We start from the raw sequence: 18,426 nt of genomic DNA, 5'->3' as shown, positions 1-18,426 counted from the left end.
TGATCATAGGTTGGGCTACCTAGTTCGGCCCGATGGCCTGCCCGAAAAATAGGAGGGTTTGGGTAAAAATATAAGCCCGAAATATGGGTTTGGACAAAAAAAAGACCGGTTTAGAAAATGGGTCGGGCCTTGGGTAAAACTTTTTTGGCCCGGGCCCACTTGGCCTGGCCCGAATTATATATTTTTAATTTTTAATCAAATATATATATTTTATTTTTAATCAAATATATTTAATTTCGGTCGGGCCGGGCCAAGCTCGGGCTTAGCAATTTTCTTTTGGGCTGGGCTTGGACAAATTTTTAAGCCCATATTTTGGGCCTAGAAAAACGGGCCTAAAATTTTGTCTGGGCCCTGCCCGAATCCGGACCGGCCCATGATCAACTATACTCACAAATTAACACTACTTATATATTACAATTTTCAATTTTTAAAATTTTAAAAAAATTCAAATATCATCTAACTCTAAAGTATCTCAAAATTTCTTACTTCATAAACATAAACGGCCTTCTTTCCCGAAGACAATCTACTAATTTGACTAACTTCTCTATCAACCGCTTCCTGTTTTCACTCCCTTCTTCCCTGAAAGCAAACTCTCCAAATTGTTGACCAAGCAAGTTTTGACAAATAAATAAATTTGCTAAAAGTGGGCTCAGTGCATATGAATTCACTGCCTTAAACTTGGAATTCCTCCATTGGCAAGTTTGCAAGCAAGTATAAAAAAAAGATACACACAAATTGTCCCAAAGGCATGTTATTTCCTCATCTCAATATAAATTTCTCCAGAAATGAAAGAAAAAGTAACAATAATATATCATCAATCATCACAACAATCACAAACAAAATTTGAGCCCTAATAATACAGGTAAACGTGTGTTGCTTATACAAAACTGAATCCAGGATCTCTATCTAGTCTTCAAGACGACTCTGCTTCCCTGTGGGTTTTGGTAGTTTCACTGCTTTCAGCAGTTTCACTGGTCTCCTTGCTTTCACCTACATCTGCACTTTCTGATGACTCTCGTTCAGTTTTTGAAGGCCCTGGACCAGCCGATACTTTAACCATTGCCGGACGTAACAGCCTGTCTCCCAGCTTGAATCTCTTCGAATTCAGTGGAATCCTCCTGCATGATCGCTTCATGCAACTTTACAACAGAGACAAAAAGCAACTTGTAAGAAAATTATTAAATGACCTAAGGAGGTTACTTGTAAGGTTTCATGCCTCGACTAAAATCTAATATTCATAACAAAATAAATTTGCTAAAAGTGGGCTCAGTGCATATGAATTCACTGCCTTAAACTTGGAATTCCTCCATTGGCAAGTTTGCAAGCAAGTATAAAAAAAAGATACACACAAATTGTCCCAAAGGCATGTTATTTCCTCATCTCAATATAAATTTCTCCAGAAATGAAAGAAAAAGTAACAATAATATATCATCAATCATCACAACAATCACAAACAAAATTTGAGCCCTAATAATACAGGTAAACGTGTGTTGCTTATACAAAACTGAATCCAGGATCTCTATCTAGTCTTCAAGACGACTCTGCTTCCCTGTGGGTTTTGGTAGTTTCACTGCTTTCAGCAGTTTCACTGGTCTCCTTGCTTTCACCTACATCTGCACTTTCTGATGACTCTCGTTCAGTTTTTGAAGGCCCTGGACCAGCCGATACTTTAACCATTGCCGGACGTAACAGCCTGTCTCCCAGCTTGAATCCCTTCTGAAATTCTTGTAGAATGATACCTTCTTCGAATTCAGTGGAATCCTCCTGCATGATCGCTTCATGCAACTTTACAACAGAGACAAAAAGCAACTTGTAAGAAAATTATTAAATGACCTAAGGAGGTTACTTGTAAGGTTTCATGCCTCGACTAAAATCTAATATTCATAACAAAATATCATTACTCATAAACTCACCGAGTCAGCTCGAATCAATCAAGACTTGGTTTGCACTAAAAGCGTATCCAGGTCTTCACAAAACCTGAACAAACTCGTCTAAATATTTGAGAAAGCTCATCAAGTACTTGACTGAATAACGAGCCAACTCGGTACTTCGCCTGCATTAAGCCAATAATCATTACCCCAAATAACAAACCAAAATGAAACCAGTCATCTAATATTCAAATGTACTGTCCATCATTTGAAATTAACTAGAAAATGTGAATTGTATTCTCTTCCATGATTATTTCATATTCAGCCTTTGAAGCGCAATTTGTTCATGAACTGCCTCCACAACTCATTGATAACGAGAACAAGAGCAAGGTAAGCGAAAATTTGAATGAGGCTTATTTATCAAATCCATGAAAGGTGAGACAGCAAAGAGTAATAAGTACTAACTCACCATTGGATCAAAAGGATTTCCCACTGTGTCCACAGGTTCAACGCCCAGTGAACCCAAAATCTCCATAAATTGCTTGTATATGCTTTGATAGCTGTTATTGATCTTCTCTTCTCCCTCTGTCTTGACCTTAATTTGGGCTTTAGCTCGCTCAAAATTATCCAAAACAGGCAACAAATTTTCCAAAACTTCTCCTTGGGCATTTGCTACCAAAGGAAGGCGCTCTCTCTCTGTCCTCTTGCGAAAGTTGTCAAAGTCCGCACCAATCCTAAGAACTCGATCCTTCTCTGTTGACAATTCTTCTGACAAAGAAGCCATTTTCTTTTCAAGATCAACTTTCTCATCTTCAATGGATTTTAACAATGCTTCTATATCAGCAACTTTTGACTCATCATTACTTGCCAAAGCTTCTTTGTATGATTGGAGCAATGATGAAATGGCTGAAGAAGATGTTTCTTCAACATCACTGCTCTCATCTGCAGCAGTATCATCTTCAGCAGCAACATCAACATCTGAAGAGTCCTGTTACATATATATCCATCAGGATGAAAAATGCAGCCACATATGTCTGTGACAATACAATAAAATAGATCTATGTAAAGAAAAATATTGCAAAAGAATAGAAAAAGATGGAAAAATCTCTCAATCTTTGAACCTTGTGCCAGGCACCCCACGACCTTAAAAGAACCCGATCAATCAACCTTAGAGAATCATGTTATATGACAATGATCCCGAAATATTAAAATCAAATACTCGACCTGATATTGCTTTCCTTTCGTGTCAGAATAAGGTGCATTTGTGAAAAAGTTGGGATATCAACCTTCTAGCAAGTTAGGATGTGCTGTATGTTTTAACACTGAAATAAAATTTCATCAACAATAGGAAAAGAAGAATAATAAAAGTGTTAAGGACTCAACTCTTTAAAAACCAGAAATATATATGTATCATTGAGTAGAAAAGAAGGTGCAAGCCTCTCGATTCAAGGATCAATATGGTAGAATGAGTTAGGCTAACAAGAGATCATGGAATAGAAATATCTAGAAAGCAGTAACAGCAAAAACTCCTCCTATGACAGGTTATAGTAGTCGTCTATTTGAGTAACACTCTTCCATCATTCAAGGATTCTACAGAAGCTTGTGATTGCACATCTACTTATCTGGCATATTGAACATTTTGGCAGCCTAAAACATACTAGGTGATACATATAATACGATCTTAAAGTTGTTTACTGGCTTAATATGCAGCTACAGTTATAAAAGAAAAGAGGTTAAAGAAAAAAAAATTTTTCAGCAGAATTGCAATTTGCAAACTTACACAATGATAAAAGGACGTGTTGTAATTGATAAACAAGAAGATGGAAAATTATATTCTGTTAATAAGGTTTTAGCATTTACATCCCACTTTTACTGTATCTTCCAATGGATCACCTACAACGGCAAAAAGTTACAAAGGGGTGGCGTTGGTTCTCATTTAGTGAAAAGTATTCCAACTGACTTCACCTTAATTATATGCTGTTTGTGTGGAAGAAAAGAAGTTAAAGACTAAAGCTTTATGAGACAAAGTAAAAGTATTTAGACTCTCTACCAGACAAGTAAATACAGAGTCCAGGAAAAGAAAGAAAACCCGAAGGATAGAAGATTAATTAACGCTTACTAACATAGCAACCTATAGGTGCAGGAAATAAAGATATTGTAACAGCAAAGTAATAAGGATACAAGGGGGACAGAATAAACAGCTTATCATCAAAGCATTCAAAGTCATAAGTCTTTTCTAAAGATATGCATAGGCAATATAGGAATAGGTAATTAATATATCAAAGTTCAGTTGTGACATTATGGCACAAACAACTGAAGATAGGTTACATTCATCTCTAGAAAGGAGCCAACCACCAAATTTGGCTATAAATTTCTATAACACCATGTTTCACTTTCAAGATGAATAGCATTGAACCAAGTATAAAGTTGGCCACTGTAAATTCAGGATATAACATGCCTAGAAGCCTAGAAACTACACAATAATTGTTACAAAGACAAATGCACTTAAAACTCAAGTCCTGATTCCCTTCAACCCAATCTTCATCAGTTTCAGCTTGACCTCATCCCCATGGCCTAAAAGAGAACAATCTCCTAGTTCATTGCTAGATTTCACTGATTCTTTTCAATCCACACAAATTGCTCATTTGCTCCTTCATGTGAATTTTAAAATAATTTGATTGGATTCCATTAAAAATCCCTCTAAACACTCCTAATCATAGAAAAGCTATGATAGCCACGAAATATCAAAAAGCTTCCGTGCATTAAACTATTTAGTAAATGGTAATTGGGAAATGCTAAAGTGAACGACATTATCCAATACCGTGTCGAGTAGCCACAAAAAGAAAAAAAAAGTTGATTGCCCCAACATTCGATAAACTATGTCTTATATCTATTTGAACATGGTGTGGGACAATAAACGTAGGACAACTTAACAATGCTCATGATAACTACTAAATGTGGGAAAAGTAGCCGTCTATAGTCGGTGAAGCATATCCAATCGATAAAGCTACAAAGAACAGAAGATTTTCGATAAGAAAATTCCTCGATACAGCTAAATTCTATACATTAGCAAGTTACCATCTTTTTGCTCATTTCTAGCAAGCTTCAACGTTAAGTTCCAACACCCATACATGATATTATCAATTTTTCAAGAAATATAACATAAACGTATAAACTAGGACAAGAAATTCACACCCAGAAAAAAATGGGAGCCATTGTAAGTTACCTCAATTTGGGGTTCTTGAACTTGTTGTTGGGTATGAATAGTGTCAGTTTCACCTCCAGTGGAAGCAAAAGGAACCAATTTGAGGAAGCGAAGAGAGGGAGTGAAGCTGAAGCGGAGGGGACGGCTTGAAGGAGGAAGTCTTTGTTTGAAGCAGACATGGAAGGGCTTCGAAGAGTTTAAGGAAAAGGTTGTAGCAGGTGGAGTTAGAGGAGGAGGGGACTTAAACGGCAGCGTCTTAATGAGAGTAGCCATGGGAGAAGAAACTATCTTGAGAATGCGAAGAGTGAGTACAAGGAGAGAGGGAGGTGTAGGGAGAGGAGAGAATGGGGTGGGTGACAGACAGATAAAAGAGAAAAGCTGAGGTTTGATTTCGGCCGTTGGATGATTGTTTGTTAAGCAGATCTTATCGACCGTTGCTTAATTGATTGATAATAACTATATTAAAAAAGTTATTTAAAATTATATTTAAATACATAAATAAATCTTCACCACATCCTCTGACTAAATTTTTTGAAATATATTTCCAATATAAAATTTCTTCTTCCACCTTTATCTGGTGGAAGGAGCAATATATCCATTCCATCCAATATGCGTTATAAAATTATTTAAATTTTAAATTTCATATTTTTAATAATATTTTTGATAAAAAAAATGAAAGGCACAGAGCGTTCTTGTCCCAATCACAGACAGCTGAGTATAAAACAATCAACATTTCCTTTTTCTTTCGGAAAAACAATAAAAATTCCCCCAAAAACCAAACCTCTAAAATTTCCAGTTTCCCTCGATGCATGCTGCAAAATAAAGTATCCGGGATGGTGCATATTTTATGTTCAGCCGTATATCTCTTAGAAGAGCAAGGGGAATAGTCACTGTTACCGGTGATATCGGTGATGGTTACCTTGGTTTCGACCAAAAAAATATTCATGCTGGGTTTTTATTATTGGTTTTTTGAAGCTTTTTAGGGTTTGTTTGAGGTTTTTGTTAATTTTGGAAGATCATTATTTTCTTATATTGAGAAATGGGAAGTAGAAAAGAAGAAGAAAGAAACGAAAAGATAATAAGAGGTCTCATGAAGCTGCCTCCTAATCGTCGTTGCATTAACTGTAACAGCGTGGTAAATATTTTCAAGCTTTTCTTTTAAATTTTATTTTATGAGGTCGGGTCGGGAGGAGGTTTTCATAGTTAAGGTGTGCTAGGGATGCTGGCAAAGCGTGGGAAAATGAAAAAAAGAGATGGGTTCTGAAATTTGTTCTTTTTTGTTACTTAAAGTCTCTTTTTAGTTGATGGGTTAAGCAGGATGGATAGAGATTTCTGGTTATGTAAATGGTTTTAGAAATGTGTTCTTTTTGGGGGTTTTAATTTTGTAAGAAATGACTTTAGCTGATTGTTGTGATAGTCAAGTTCTGTTTCGAGTCTAGGAAAGTAAAAAAAAAGGGAAAAAAAGAAAAAAAACGAAGGTGGATTTGAGGTTATAGAAAAAAAGAGATGGGTTCTGAAATTTGTTCTTTTTTGTTACTTAAAGTCTCTTTTTAGTTGATGGGTTAAGCAGGATGGATAGAGATTTCTGGTTATGTAAATGGTTTTAGAAATGTGTTCTTTTTGGGGGTTTTAATTTTGTAAGAAATGACTTTAGCCGATTGTTGTGATAGTCAAGTTCTGTTTGGAGTCTAGGAAAGTAAAAAAAAAGGGGAAAAAAAAGAAAAAAAACGAAGGTGGATTTGAGGTTATAGAAAATGTTTATTAAAATGAGTTTCTCGAATTTCATGAATACAATGCAACTATTAGTAATGAATTTCAAGATGGTAAATAAGATGTTTTAAAAAGGGTGTTGAAATTTGCTTTTTCGTGTCATTTTATAATTAACTTGGACTAACAGATTTCAACTTCCAAGTTTTTACCATTTTTTTCCTGCTCAAATCAGGCTAACCCGGTTCTTCAGCATTACTTGAATGGATTAAATTAACTTTATTCGAGCTTCCAGTGTTGAACTTTTTTTTTTCCATTTTAATGTCCTCCATTTATTTTATATTAATTTTTAGTTCTATCATTTCAGGGTCCTCAGTATGTTTGCACAAACTTTTGGACTTTCGTTTGCATGGCTTGCAGTGGGATCCAGTGAGTATTTTCTTTTAGTTTCTCAAGCATCCACAATTTTCCCATATAAATAATAGTCACTTTTGTGAAGCTTTACATATTTGGTAGTATGTAACTTTATCAGTTGTATACATCAATACATTATGATTTTTGCAATTTAAACGTTGTTGTAACTTTTGTTGTTTCTCATTTTTATGATGTTAAGCTCCTTAACTTAAAGATTTATCTCATCATTTGTTCGAATTTGGTTGATGGTTGCATCTTTGTCTTTACTTAGCATGATTCTGTTGGATTACATGAATCAGAATCAAGTCTTTCAAATCTTTATCCTTTTTTGCCCCATCTTTGTGGTAATTTGTGTTTATGTTAAATTGTATTGCAGTCGTGAGTTTACTCATCGTGTAAAGTCTGTATCAATGTCAAAGTTCATTTCACAAGAAGTTGAAGCTCTTCAGAATGGCGGTAATCAGGTTTGAACTAGTGTTTCATTTGTTGTTATCCATGGAAAAGTGGGATGCTTACTGTGATGGTTATAAGATGTTCTTCATTTTACAATTTTCAGCGTGCAAGAGATATATATCTCAAAGATTGGGATATGCAGAAGCAAAGATTACCAGACAGCAGGTGCAGAACATATTGTATATCACTTTCATCCTAGCATGATCTTAAGGACTTTGGGTTTTCTAATAACTTTTTTCCTACTGCAGCAATCCTAATAAAATCAGAGAGTTCATAAAGAATGTCTATGTGGACAGAAAATATACATCTGACAAGCCTCCTAGAGACATGCAGGTATTTCTTCCTAGCTTAGTATATCATCTAGTGGTTGTGAGTTTTCAAATTAAAAGTTTTTGTTAAAAGTTTGTGCTGCACGGCTATGTTTCCTAAAACCCTGTTTCATAATTAAAAAAATGAAGAGAATATGGTTTTAGTTGTGGATGGTGTGGTCCGAAGTTGAACTTTTGCTTTATCTGTTTTTCTTAGAGAAAATTGGAATACGATTTTTGTTTAAGAGCCACTGCTCATATTGGTGCTTTCTAAACAAACAGACTGGCCAATTTTTAGATATGGGTGTTCTATATTTATTTCACAGTTTTATTTGAGTTCAATTCACAAAATCCCAGAACAGTAGTTTAAAATATAGTCGTCTTAAATGAATTTGGCAGAGCCTTGGAAATCAGGAAGATAATAGAAGGCGCCCAAGTTCTTATCATTCTTATTCTGAAAGTCCACCTTATGACTATCAATATGAAGATCGGCGTTATGGAAAACAAGTTGCTGCCACGCTTTCTAGGAAGCCTGGTTCAGATAGAGGCTTCTATGTGAGGAAAGCTTCTAGTTTTGTATATAGTCCTGGCCGCTCAAGTGGTCACATTTTCGAGGACAGGTTTGCAAATGAGGCTTCTGCTCCTAGAGTGTCAGACTACTCTGTATCCAGTGGAGGTGATACTTTCAAATCTGGTACAGGGTCACCAAACTTTCAGAAGGAAGTTGTATTTGGCAGCCCAAATTCTCAACCTCAAACAGATATCTTAAGTGAAGATGCACGACATCAAACAAGTAATTTATTTGTGGACCCAAATTCTAAGAAAGATGCTGCAGGGATTTCGCACCCACAGGTCAGATATCTCAGACTTCTGATTCTTTTCAAGTCATTTTCCATGTCTGGAAATATACAATTCTTTAGGAGCTTTGTTACCATAAACACTATCTGGGCTACTTTGCATTCTTATTAACATCAAGAAGAAAGATCAAATCTACATGATAAATCCTGTAGCCTATACCATTTTCAAAAATATTCCAGCAGAACTTACTGTTCTTTTGATCTATTTATTCAAAGTGCAGGCATGTATATTATGGTTTTGGTATCAGTTGCTTCATGTGCATACTCAGTGAATTCCCAAAGACCTATAAATATCTGCACATTTGGGAGATCCTATTGGCTTTCTAATGAGTGCTAATGTTGCTCTGCTAACTTTATGACGGTTGGAATGGAATCTAGCTAAGGTGTTTAATGTGTTCCTTTAGTGAACGTATGTTGATACAAGTTGGAATGATCATAGTGATACTAAATGTGTGAGATGCAAATAAGTCAAGCAAATGCACCTTTCTCTTTGTTTTCTTTAGAATCTTAATTGTGTGTTCTGTTTATCATCTCATTTGTAACTGACACCAGAATTTTTGCTTTATGTAGAGAACTAAATCCTTGGGAAGTTTTGGGTCAATTGATAAAAATTCCATGTCTGTCAAGTACTCAGACATTGGACTGGATGTTGTCTCTGAGCCAGAACAAAATGTTGGTTCCCCTCATAATAAAGCATCTAGTTTTTCCCAATCATCTGTTCCTGTGAATTATGGTGGCCCGGATCTCTTTAATGCATGCAACACTTCTGCCTCTCCACCTATATATTTGTTTCAGTTCCCTGCAACCTCACCAGTTCCATCCGAGAATGTATTTCATCCTGCGGCTTCTTTGATGCAACATGGGAATTCATATCAACCTTCACCATCTATTCCATCTGTAGACCTATTTGCTGGGATTTCTGAGCAGCCCCCAGCTGCTAGTTTTGGCGGAAAATTGCCAGAGTCACCTGTACCTAAAACTGAAGAATGGGCAATGTTTTATATTCCTCAGCATGCAGCATCTGGTCCAGTAACCAAAAATCTTTCACCTGCTGTAAGGCCCAGTCATGGAGATTTGTCCATGAAGTTTGACCAATTGCAATCACTAAACACAACCATGCAGTGTCTGCGATTTGAAAATTCTAGTTCTCTTTCTTCTTCAGTAAAGTGTAGTCAATGGCAAGAGGGGTTGCATGATGGTCGATCCTCCACCGCTGCAAACTGCACTCAGGTAAGCTCATTGCAGTCTTGTGAAGAACAAGAAACAAATTATGCTGTCCTACACAACTTGTCCTATATTTCTCCAGTCAAATGTATGGTTAAGTGATCCATTTTCTTTAGCAGTCATGGAATGCTTTTAATGGTTCTTCTGAATCACTTTCTCAGGAACCACTAGTAGCATACAATCATTCGGCCACCACTGATCTACATTTGGGCGTAGGAGTTTCAGAGGTTTGCTACTTCTATTTATAATGATGCCAAATTTTTTCTGTTCTTCAATTTATGTTTAAAATATCTGCTCCTGCAGAGCCTTGATAATGATGGCTTCCAAACAGCTATATATGGGGATGGCATAGCACCACCATATGTGCCAATGGTGAATCCACCTTTGGTTTGTTCTTTTGACTTAATAGTTCTTATCATTCTTTTGTGGATTAAAACTGAGTGCTTCTTTAATCTCTTTAGGTTTTTAACATCCTGAATTTTTCAGGGAGAGAACCAATTGCATGTTGCTGGTCTCAAATCAACCAACCCATTTGATCTTCCTTATGATTCTGAACTGGAACGAAGTGATATGGTATATCATGCATGTTGATCCTTGAATATCTTTATATGTATTTGTTTCAGTAGAATTGATTGATGTTCACATGAGGTTAAAATGTTTCTCTGTTTTATCCTTACTAATGCCCTGTTCTATTGACTGGGATTGTACAGTTTGCTTACAATTTCTTTTAAAGGGAATATTTCCTGTAATTTGATCTGTATTATTAGCATGCTTATGTTCACTTTGTATTTTGGTTGGTCTTGCTGAGAACTTGCCTTTTTTTGAGGCCTAAGGTTTAAGTTTTGTAGAGAGGGGAGGTTACACTATCTATGTGCCTCCCTTTTAAGGATTATTAGAGACAGAGAGGAGAATGGACACGTTCCTTGTGTTTTCTCTCATGGTTAAAAGAGAAGATTTACATCAACATAGTTGTTTTGACGAATTTGCTTTAATGTTGCTTCTCATGGTTTGCCTAAATATTAGTATTATCTAAATATGTGTGAGGTTTAAACCCAAATGTGAATTAAGTTTCCATGTTGTAACTAAAGGGTGACAATTGAAAATTTCATATCAATTATCTCGTTAGGCTGTTCCTTCAATTTAATCATTTCTGAGCATCTGTAGCATTTTCTATACAAACTGGCTGTTGTTTTAGTTATTTCACCTACCTGTTCCGTAAGTTTCTGGATTCTAGTGGACATGAATAATGTTTTTAGTAGATGAAAATGCCAATCTTTAGTGTGCTTGCAATCACCTTCTTGTGATGGAGGAGATTAATACTGTTTTACCTTTACTTTTTCTAGTCCATGCTTTCCATTAATTTGGAGAATATTACTTGTGGGAAGGGCAGACAATATTTAAATTATTCTAACAAAGTTCTTCCTGTTTTGTGGCATATTCCAGTTTTTGGATATGAGTTCATTGCAAACTGCACTTCCTAATGCTCAGTTGTCATCTACCTTTCTCAGTGGTGTGTCGCAACCATGGTTTCCTCAGAATCCAGTGACCCCATATATCCCAGGAACACAAGGTAGTCGTTTTTTCCATTAGTTAGCAGTAGTTATTAAGTTCACGTTGGCTAACTGATCTTATTGGATATGCGCTAAGGAAAAGAAAAAGGAAAAACAGAGCCAACTGATCTTTGGAAAAGCCTCCTGGAAACAGACCATGAGGTTTTCCTAAAGTAGATTCTTGATTTTTTATTTTTTTTGTTTATTTCTACAGGTGGCTTAGCAGTATTCATGTCTGGTCAAGCACCAAGTTCTCAATTATCGTAAGTTATTTTATTATGTTATAATCAATTTTATAATTCATTATTGTGTTTCCCCAATGTACTTCATTATATATTATATATTCTCCCTTTTCAAAGAATTATGATGTTTTGGCTTGTTGTTCTAAAGTTTAAAGTTCTTAATCTTTGCTTGTGGAATGATGTTTTACTTCTGTGTCGATAAAAGACCATATCAGCAACCTCATATTTATTGAAAAGAGGTAATCAAGAATCTGCCTGGAATTTTTTAATCTTAAGTTAGCCTGCTAGAGAAGAAATATGTTGCATGACATTAATGCTAATTACAATTTTCTCAAGTAAACATGTTTGATTATATTATGCTTATGGAAGTTAAAAAGGGTTTCCTACTTTGGCAGGAATGTCTCAACCCAAGGGCCCATTGCTTCCATCGGAGGAAATCCTTTTGCATAGAATTCTACTGGCAAAGGTTGCATTTTAGTTCTTTTGCAGTTGGTGATAGTTTCTTGGTGCCAAAAATATAAGCCAACGTCTCGGTGGATTAGAATTAAATCTACGGAGAAGTCAGTCTGTTTTGTCTTTGCAAATAAGAATACGATGCCTTGGACCGAAAAATTCCTTATAGTGTTATATCTACTCTTGTTTATACATTGTGAGTTATGTTAGAAGCAGTGGTGCAGCAAGGGGAATGACAGGGGAAATAGGTTTATAAGGTTCTTGGGGGTGGATATGATTTGATTGTATTATACTTGAGCTGGTCCATAGGCTTTCTAAGCGATTCTTGTTTGTATATTTTTTTTTTATTGTTTTACATTGTTGCAAATATGGGGAGATTTGTATAATGTTGAACTATTTTTCTCTGGATCCTTATATATTTTGCCTTACATTAATTTCTTTTTCTTTTTGTATATTGGACTCTGGAAACAATTTAAGTAATGTAATGTGCCCTTGAAATCTTAAGCCTTTCAAGGCACGTTTGGTTGGGGAGAATGGAATAGAGCTGTAATAGAATACAGTTGTAATCAGTAATTCAGTTGTTGAATAAAATGGAATAAAATTGTAATAGTATTCTTGTGTTTGGTTGAATGAAATACATATTATAATAGCATAAGGAAAATGACTTAAATGATCAAAATACCTTTAGTAGAAATTTTTTAGATAGATGATTATTGTTTTTAAATTTTAATAAAATTATTATTAAATATAATTTAATAAAAGAATAATAAATAATTTAATCATGTTTTAACATAATTATTATTAAATATAATTTAATAAAATAATATATAATTTAATAACATTTTTAATAATATTATTAAAATATAAATTAATAAAAATCATAATATATAATATTATAAAAATAATATATAACTACTTTATTATTTTAAACACAAATTTAATGTGCTAAATGCTCCATTATCTATTTATTTTTTCCTTGCAGTCTTTTTCTTCCTTTAATAAATTTCTTTTATCTTTTATATAATAAAAATCAAGTTTATGTAAAGATGCATCTACAACCATGGCTAAATCAATAGATTATCATTTTTATAAACATATCATTTATATTTTTATATAATTAAATTAAAACACTTGTTCCTCATCAACAGATTATCAACTTGCACACCCTCCTTTCCTAGCGTATCCTTTAAGTATTGAGCAGCAACAGCCACCTCCTCAGGACTGACTTTCCTGTCGTGATCCCTGCAGGCATAGAGCATTTTTAATAAATCTGACTAAATAGCCTTGCAGTAATTAATATGCCAGTAAATTGTGCTCGTGATGATTGATGTGAATAACAATACCAAAATTCCATTAATCCCATTTGATAACAGAACATAACATCATAATAACAAAACATCACACTGTTAGCACAGCAGTAAAGGACATAGCCAAGACACGAGAAAAGGAAACAATCCAAAAACAAAGTTTCACCTGTCAAGTACTCGCCAATGATCACCAATTTTGGCATTTACATCATCTATTTCCTTTTCAAGATTTTGGAGCATAGCATCAACCTAAGGAGTGACAAGAATGGTAAATACTTTTCTTTGAATCACATCTGATAAGAAAAGATAAACTGTCAGAAAAGACTTGGTTCAAATAAGCACTGAAGAAAATTTACCATTTCTTGCTTTTTCAATAAGCACTGAAGAAACCTCATCACTATTAGACACTTCACCAGAATGGTCAGTTTCCTCTTTTACAACTCTATATGCCTTAATGGCATCTTTTTCACCATCTGTACCCTTTTTGTCTACCATGCTATTATAAAGTTCTATTTGCAAAATTGACAAAGTCCAACATCAGCAGAAAATAAAGGGATACAAATAGAAATAGAAAATTTACCGTTTCTTTAATGATTTTTCCAAGTTAAACGTTCCAAATAAAGACTAAGGGTCTGTTTGATTGCCAGTAAAATATTTTCCGTAAAATGATTTCTGGAAAATATTTTACTTTTCTGTAAAATGATTTACTGAAAAATATTTTCTGGTGTTTGATTGAATCAGTGTAAAATATTTTCTGCTGTTTGACAGATTTCCTGAAAATATTTTCTGAAAAAGTTGTTTTTACATATATTAATATATATTAATAAATTTTTATATTTTAAATTGTTTTTACATATATTGCAATGATTTATTTATAATAATACTCAATTATTAAACTACAATATTAATCGTTATAAATTGAAAAAAAATACATTCTTATTATTAAACTACAATATTAATCGTTATAAATTGAAAAAAAATACATTCTTATTAGTTGGAAAAAAAGTGAAGAGAAATGGCTAAAAATTTACCTTTTTTATTTTATTATTTATTAAATGGGAAGTAAACTTCATACAATACAACATTCTTGAGCAATAATTAAATTCCCAATAGACTAAACTTGTGATTAATTTGGTCAAAAATCAATCAAAGCTTAGGAGTTTGACACAATTAATTCAACCTTTCTCTATAAAATGAAGTGTAAGCTTTATGGTAATCGAACATCTCTCTTAAGATCATCAAATGTTTTGTGAGAGTCAAAATTTCTAATGGTTAACCATTTACAAATGATGAAGTATTGTTGTCTAAGAGAGAGAGTAGTGATATATGTATACCATATAAACATACACTACTTTTTCTAAATGTCTGTACATATTAACAAACTTTAATACAACAATACAACTACATGTTGTTGTCTAAGAGAGAGAGTAGTGATATATGTATACCATATAAACATACACTACTTTTTCTAAATGTCTGTACATATTAACAAACTTTAATACAACAATACAACTACATGCATGGTATTGATCCTTTACCTCCTTTTATGTATGTATATGTACTAGCTGATGTAGAATTTTAAGGGCAAGACTAGCTTGAAGATTCTTCTTAAGTCGGCTCCTTCCTTCATGGGGAAAAAAATACAGAACGAAGCTTGAATGAAGAAGAAGTCTCAACAACTTCAAGCTGCGTCATGATGATTGAGAAATTCTATTATACAAGGATACACTAGATCTACGGCCTGCATCAAAAGGAAGTGTAAATATTTAGGAGAAGCAATGTTCCAATTGGAATAACAGGAACATTTAGGACCTGTGCAGGGTCTGCCTGCTCACCGAAGAGAAATAACATCAGATTATTGTCAATATACATACAAGCAGATAATAACACTTCACAGAGAAACAATGCTTAGGCAATTTCGCTTCAGTAACACTTGCCAAGGGTAAAAGCAGTTTGAGTGACGATCTAGAAGACATATAGTCCAATGATGATGCCAACGTAGTGACTGCTGCCAATCCAGAATCCTTTCCTTCATAACCTTATAAAAACAAGACATTTTAGCACTCCTATATATTGTTCAAGATACAAAGTCAAAGTAAGATGAAAAGTTTACTTATAAAACTATTCCATCAAGTAGCCTACCGGGACATATAGAACTCTTTTGGACTTATACAGCAACGATTTTGATTCCATCTAAGGGCCTTAAAGAGTTCAAAATTAATTGGCTCTACTCATAAAGGACTCAACATCATCCTGGTTGACATGCTTTAGCTGTGATAATTAAAACGCAACAGTTTGAACTCTTAGATTAGCCTCAATAAGCAAAATAAAAAGGTTCAAGCATCAGATAGTTGAACCAAGCGTAGCATTTTCTTTTGTGAGTTTAACCAATATTATCAGTACCTAGATCAACATAATTTGTGCACAAAGTTTTCTATTCTTTTATCTATAAATAAATTGCTGTTAAAATGTTTAATCGGTCTAAGAAGTGATTATAAACTGTTTACAAGTCTATTTCAGTCGGTGCTGTGTCCAAAGGAAATGAAATTCAAGTTGGTCACAGCTTCAAAATGCTAAATAAATTCTAATCATAACAGAACAGAGAAATTAAACATGCAGTTATGTGTTAATATAACAAACTATTTTGCAATACCAAAAAGGTAATAGCCAAAAGGATATGCAGTAATAGGTTTTACATAGGTCATAAATGTAGATGAACAAGCAAGTTTTTACAGAATCTTACCACATCGTGATAGCATCGCATATAGCAAGATACTGCCCATAGAATGACCAATTGCAAGTAACTTGCCATCCTTTGGTTCACTCTTATCCTTTATGTATTCCATCTAAGATAAAAATTTTAGTTTAACAATACTCAAGTTAGTTGTCATGGCTTACGAATTGTCAGCTGGTGTACGCATCACATAAGGGAGGCACCTCACCACAGCAGGGACGTCTTCTTCTAGGTAGTTATCAAAGTCCCAATCATACTTGGAAATAAGATCAAGTTGTTTCTGCATATCTTTTAGTGCTGTGGAAATGCTGTTTTGCATATCAAAAGCACGTACTGGAGATGATCTTTCAGCTTCTTCAATTATATTTACAAGCTTTTCAATTAAATCCGTAATTTGATTGGAAAAAGCATATCTTTTTTCTGTTTTTGAAAACCTCTTATAATCTGTACCCTTACCATAAAAATCCTTCCTCTGAGAAATAGAATCTAAAGGGTCTATATATTGTCCAAAATCCATTCCTTGTGTACTCAATCCAGCACCTCTGAGTTCAATAATCCAAGTATCATACCCTTGACTGCACATGAAGCGTGCGAACGAGGACTGAACATGAATTTGCATCATCAATAGACTTAAAAACAAGAACCCCAAGAAAGCTAAAAGCCTAGAAATTACAATCCAACGGAAGAAACTCTATAAACAGAACAAGCGTAACCCCACAAAGCCATAAGCTACGAAACCACAATCCAATGGAAGAAAAGTTAAGAACATCGAGAAATACAATTAAAAGCTAAAAATTAATAACAAAAAGAAACCCATAAAAGCTATGAGGTTTAGAAAATTACAAACCCATCACGCAGAAGCTTGGAAATTGCATTAATTCACCAACAGAAATAATTCAATGAGAATGAAGAATGGATTGAAATTCGGGTATAGGGTCGGAGCGGGAAGGATTGAGGGAATCGAAATGAAGAATGGATTGGAATGGGAGAAGCCACAGAAAATGAGTAGAAATGAAAGTGGAAATAGAAAACATACATTTCTAAAGAAAGTCTGCAAAGAAAATTTTGAAGCTGAGACGATGAGAGTGTAGAGAAGAGAATGGAAAATGTCTTACGGAAGGAAAATCGGTAAGACGTTTTCCAAAACTAAGGAAGTGATTTTACCCGTGTTTGTAAAAGGTTTTCCTTGTGGAATTCATTTTCCTCCAATCAAACACCGAAAAATGGGGAAAACCAATTCCGAAAAATATTTTCCCCTATCAAACAGACCCTAAATAAATTTTCTACTAACCTAGCAAAGTTACAACTGAAAAGTCAATGCTTAAAACATCTAGTCCAAAAGAATGAAAGAATGACATTGCACAAATACTATGTTTTATCTATTACACTAGCTCAATTTGACTTTTAAAGAAAACTATTTAAAAATAATGCATTGACCTCATTCCCTTGCAGTTCTTTACAATAACCAAATAAAAAAAATATCAAAGTTTATAACATACCTCATTATTTACAAGACTAAGGAACTCTTCTCGCTCTCTGCTCACAGACTGCATATTAGGAACAAACTAAAGTCAAATCCATATTGCAAGTGGCAATGCTATGAAGATAACAATAAAATAACAGAATCAACAAATAACAGTCACAGACAAAAATCTTCAAATAGAGTCCTTACAGATGCTGAGGCTAAAACAACCAATGCACAACTGATTTCACAGAGTTGATCTCTTTTTTCTAACGCTCTTGCTATAGCCTGTTCTTGTGCTTCTCTAGCTGTTGGGGCAGTCATCTCTTTCAATGCCACATCTTCTTTTCTAGCCTTAGTTTCCTTTATCCTTGCTAGCTCTTCTTCTTCTTTCTCTTTCTCCTCCTACAAAGGTACCAATTTAAAACAACCAATGAAATTCAAAGAACTGTATAAGACCAGGAATATTGCTTTTGGGCCTTTTTTTTTTAAGCTAAGCAAAAAACTTCAAGACTAAATGCCTCTATTTTAAGCTAAGATTATACTGAACTCTTTCACAACAAGCAAGGTCAACTGAGCCCCATATGAGGCAAAAAATAATAAACAACTTACAATAAAGGAGACTATTCATATGAAAAATAA

At 34.3% G+C, this 18,426-nt stretch overlaps 3 protein-coding genes across 16 annotated transcripts; 1 reads left to right on the top strand and 2 right to left on the bottom strand.

Annotated features, from left to right (window-relative positions):
- Window positions 1-735: 735 nt before the first annotated feature.
- On the bottom strand, window positions 736-5,672 carry LOC107948928 (protein GrpE). 3 transcript variants are annotated; one of them, XM_041104207.1, is made up of 4 exons: window positions 5,095-5,486; window positions 2,338-2,856; window positions 1,694-1,785; window positions 736-1,076 (listed from the first exon to the last, which is right to left on the bottom strand). In XM_041104207.1, the coding sequence occupies exons 1-4, from the start codon at window positions 5,344-5,346 to the stop codon at window positions 914-916; spliced, it is 1,026 nt and encodes a 341-aa protein (XP_040960141.1). In that variant the 5' UTR covers window positions 5,347-5,486; the 3' UTR covers window positions 736-913. The 3 variants fall into 3 exon arrangements, with proteins under 3 accessions (XP_040960141.1, XP_016739084.1, XP_040960142.1); XM_041104208.1 differs by lacking the exon at window positions 736-1,076 and adding an exon at window positions 1,914-2,053 and having other exon boundaries at window positions 1,641-1,785; XM_016883595.2 differs by having other exon boundaries at window positions 736-1,785; window positions 5,095-5,672.
- Window positions 5,673-5,991: 319 nt separating this feature from the next.
- On the top strand, window positions 5,992-12,695 carry LOC107948926 (probable ADP-ribosylation factor GTPase-activating protein AGD14). 6 transcript variants are annotated; one of them, XM_016883591.2, is made up of 14 exons: window positions 5,992-6,208; window positions 7,148-7,209; window positions 7,571-7,658; window positions 7,751-7,812; window positions 7,896-7,980; window positions 8,355-8,807; window positions 9,383-10,042; window positions 10,198-10,263; window positions 10,340-10,423; window positions 10,523-10,609; window positions 11,545-11,606; window positions 11,801-11,849; window positions 12,034-12,067; window positions 12,224-12,695. In XM_016883591.2, exons 1-14 carry the CDS (start codon window positions 6,113-6,115, stop codon window positions 12,304-12,306), a joined length of 1,971 nt encoding a protein of 656 aa, XP_016739080.1. In that variant the 5' UTR covers window positions 5,992-6,112; the 3' UTR covers window positions 12,307-12,695. The 6 variants fall into 6 exon arrangements, with proteins under 6 accessions (XP_016739080.1, XP_016739083.1, XP_016739081.1 ...); XM_016883594.2 differs by having other exon boundaries at window positions 11,480-11,606; window positions 12,224-12,338; XM_016883592.2 differs by lacking the exon at window positions 12,034-12,067 and having other exon boundaries at window positions 10,340-10,408.
- A 2,118-nt stretch (window positions 12,696-14,813) lies between these two features.
- Window positions 14,814-18,173, bottom strand: LOC107948925 (uncharacterized). 7 transcript variants are annotated; one of them, XM_041104205.1, is made up of 5 exons: window positions 16,779-17,576; window positions 16,531-16,676; window positions 16,332-16,434; window positions 15,526-15,626; window positions 14,814-15,329 (listed from the first exon to the last, which is right to left on the bottom strand). In XM_041104205.1, exons 1-5 carry the CDS (start codon window positions 16,942-16,944, stop codon window positions 15,270-15,272), a joined length of 576 nt encoding a protein of 191 aa, XP_040960139.1. In that variant the 5' UTR covers window positions 16,945-17,576; the 3' UTR covers window positions 14,814-15,269. The 7 variants fall into 7 exon arrangements, 3 of the variants coding, with proteins under 3 accessions (XP_040960139.1, XP_016739076.2, XP_040960140.1); XM_016883587.2 differs by having other exon boundaries at window positions 16,531-17,573; XR_001697595.2 differs by lacking the exon at window positions 14,814-15,329 and adding exons at window positions 15,731-15,859; window positions 17,995-18,173 and having other exon boundaries at window positions 15,521-15,626; window positions 16,332-17,869.
- Window positions 18,174-18,426: the final 253 nt, after the last annotated feature.

The sequence above is a fragment of the Gossypium hirsutum genome, chromosome D11, assembly GCF_007990345.1.
Source record: "Gossypium hirsutum isolate 1008001.06 chromosome D11, Gossypium_hirsutum_v2.1, whole genome shotgun sequence".
Classification (NCBI taxonomy): Eukaryota; Viridiplantae; Streptophyta; class Magnoliopsida; order Malvales; family Malvaceae; genus Gossypium; species Gossypium hirsutum.
The sequence above is the reverse complement of the archived record's forward strand: the minus strand, read 5'-3'. Positions and strand labels throughout refer to the sequence as shown.

What these genes read in the sequence shown, in the direction of transcription:
- LOC107948928 (XM_016883595.2), bottom strand. Translation starts at nt 5,346, where the DNA reads ATGGCTACTCTCATTAAGACGCTGCCGTTTAAGTCCCCTCCTCCTCTA. An exon ending in TTCAAGAACCCCAAATTGAG is followed by an intron (nt 2,857 to 5,094) that starts GTAACTTACAAT and finishes TATATGTAACAG; the next exon opens with GACTCTTCAGATGTTGATGT. An exon ending in GAAATCCTTTTGATCCAATG is followed by an intron (nt 1,786 to 2,337) that starts GTGAGTTAGTAC and finishes TCTGTTGTAAAG; the next exon opens with TTGCATGAAGCGATCATGCA.
- LOC107948925 (XM_016883587.2), bottom strand. Translation starts at nt 16,944, where the DNA reads ATGATGCAAATTCATGTTCAGTCCTCGTTCGCACGCTTCATGTGCAGT. An exon ending in TGCGATGCTATCACGATGTG is followed by an intron (nt 15,627 to 16,331) that starts GTAAGATTCTGT and finishes TGTTTTTATAAG; the next exon opens with GTTATGAAGGAAAGGATTCT. An exon ending in TCAAACTGCTTTTACCCTTG is followed by an intron (nt 15,330 to 15,525) that starts GCAAGTGTTACT and finishes CTTTTGATGCAG; the next exon opens with GCCGTAGATCTAGTGTATCC.
- LOC107948926 (XM_016883589.2), top strand. Translation starts at nt 6,113, where the DNA reads ATGGGAAGTAGAAAAGAAGAAGAAAGAAACGAAAAGATAATAAGAGGT. An exon ending in AACTGGAACGAAGTGATATG is followed by an intron (nt 10,610 to 11,544) that starts GTATATCATGCA and finishes TACCTTTCTCAG; the next exon opens with TGGTGTGTCGCAACCATGGT. An exon ending in ATATATCCCAGGAACACAAG is followed by an intron (nt 11,607 to 11,800) that starts GTAGTCGTTTTT and finishes TTATTTCTACAG; the next exon opens with GTGGCTTAGCAGTATTCATG.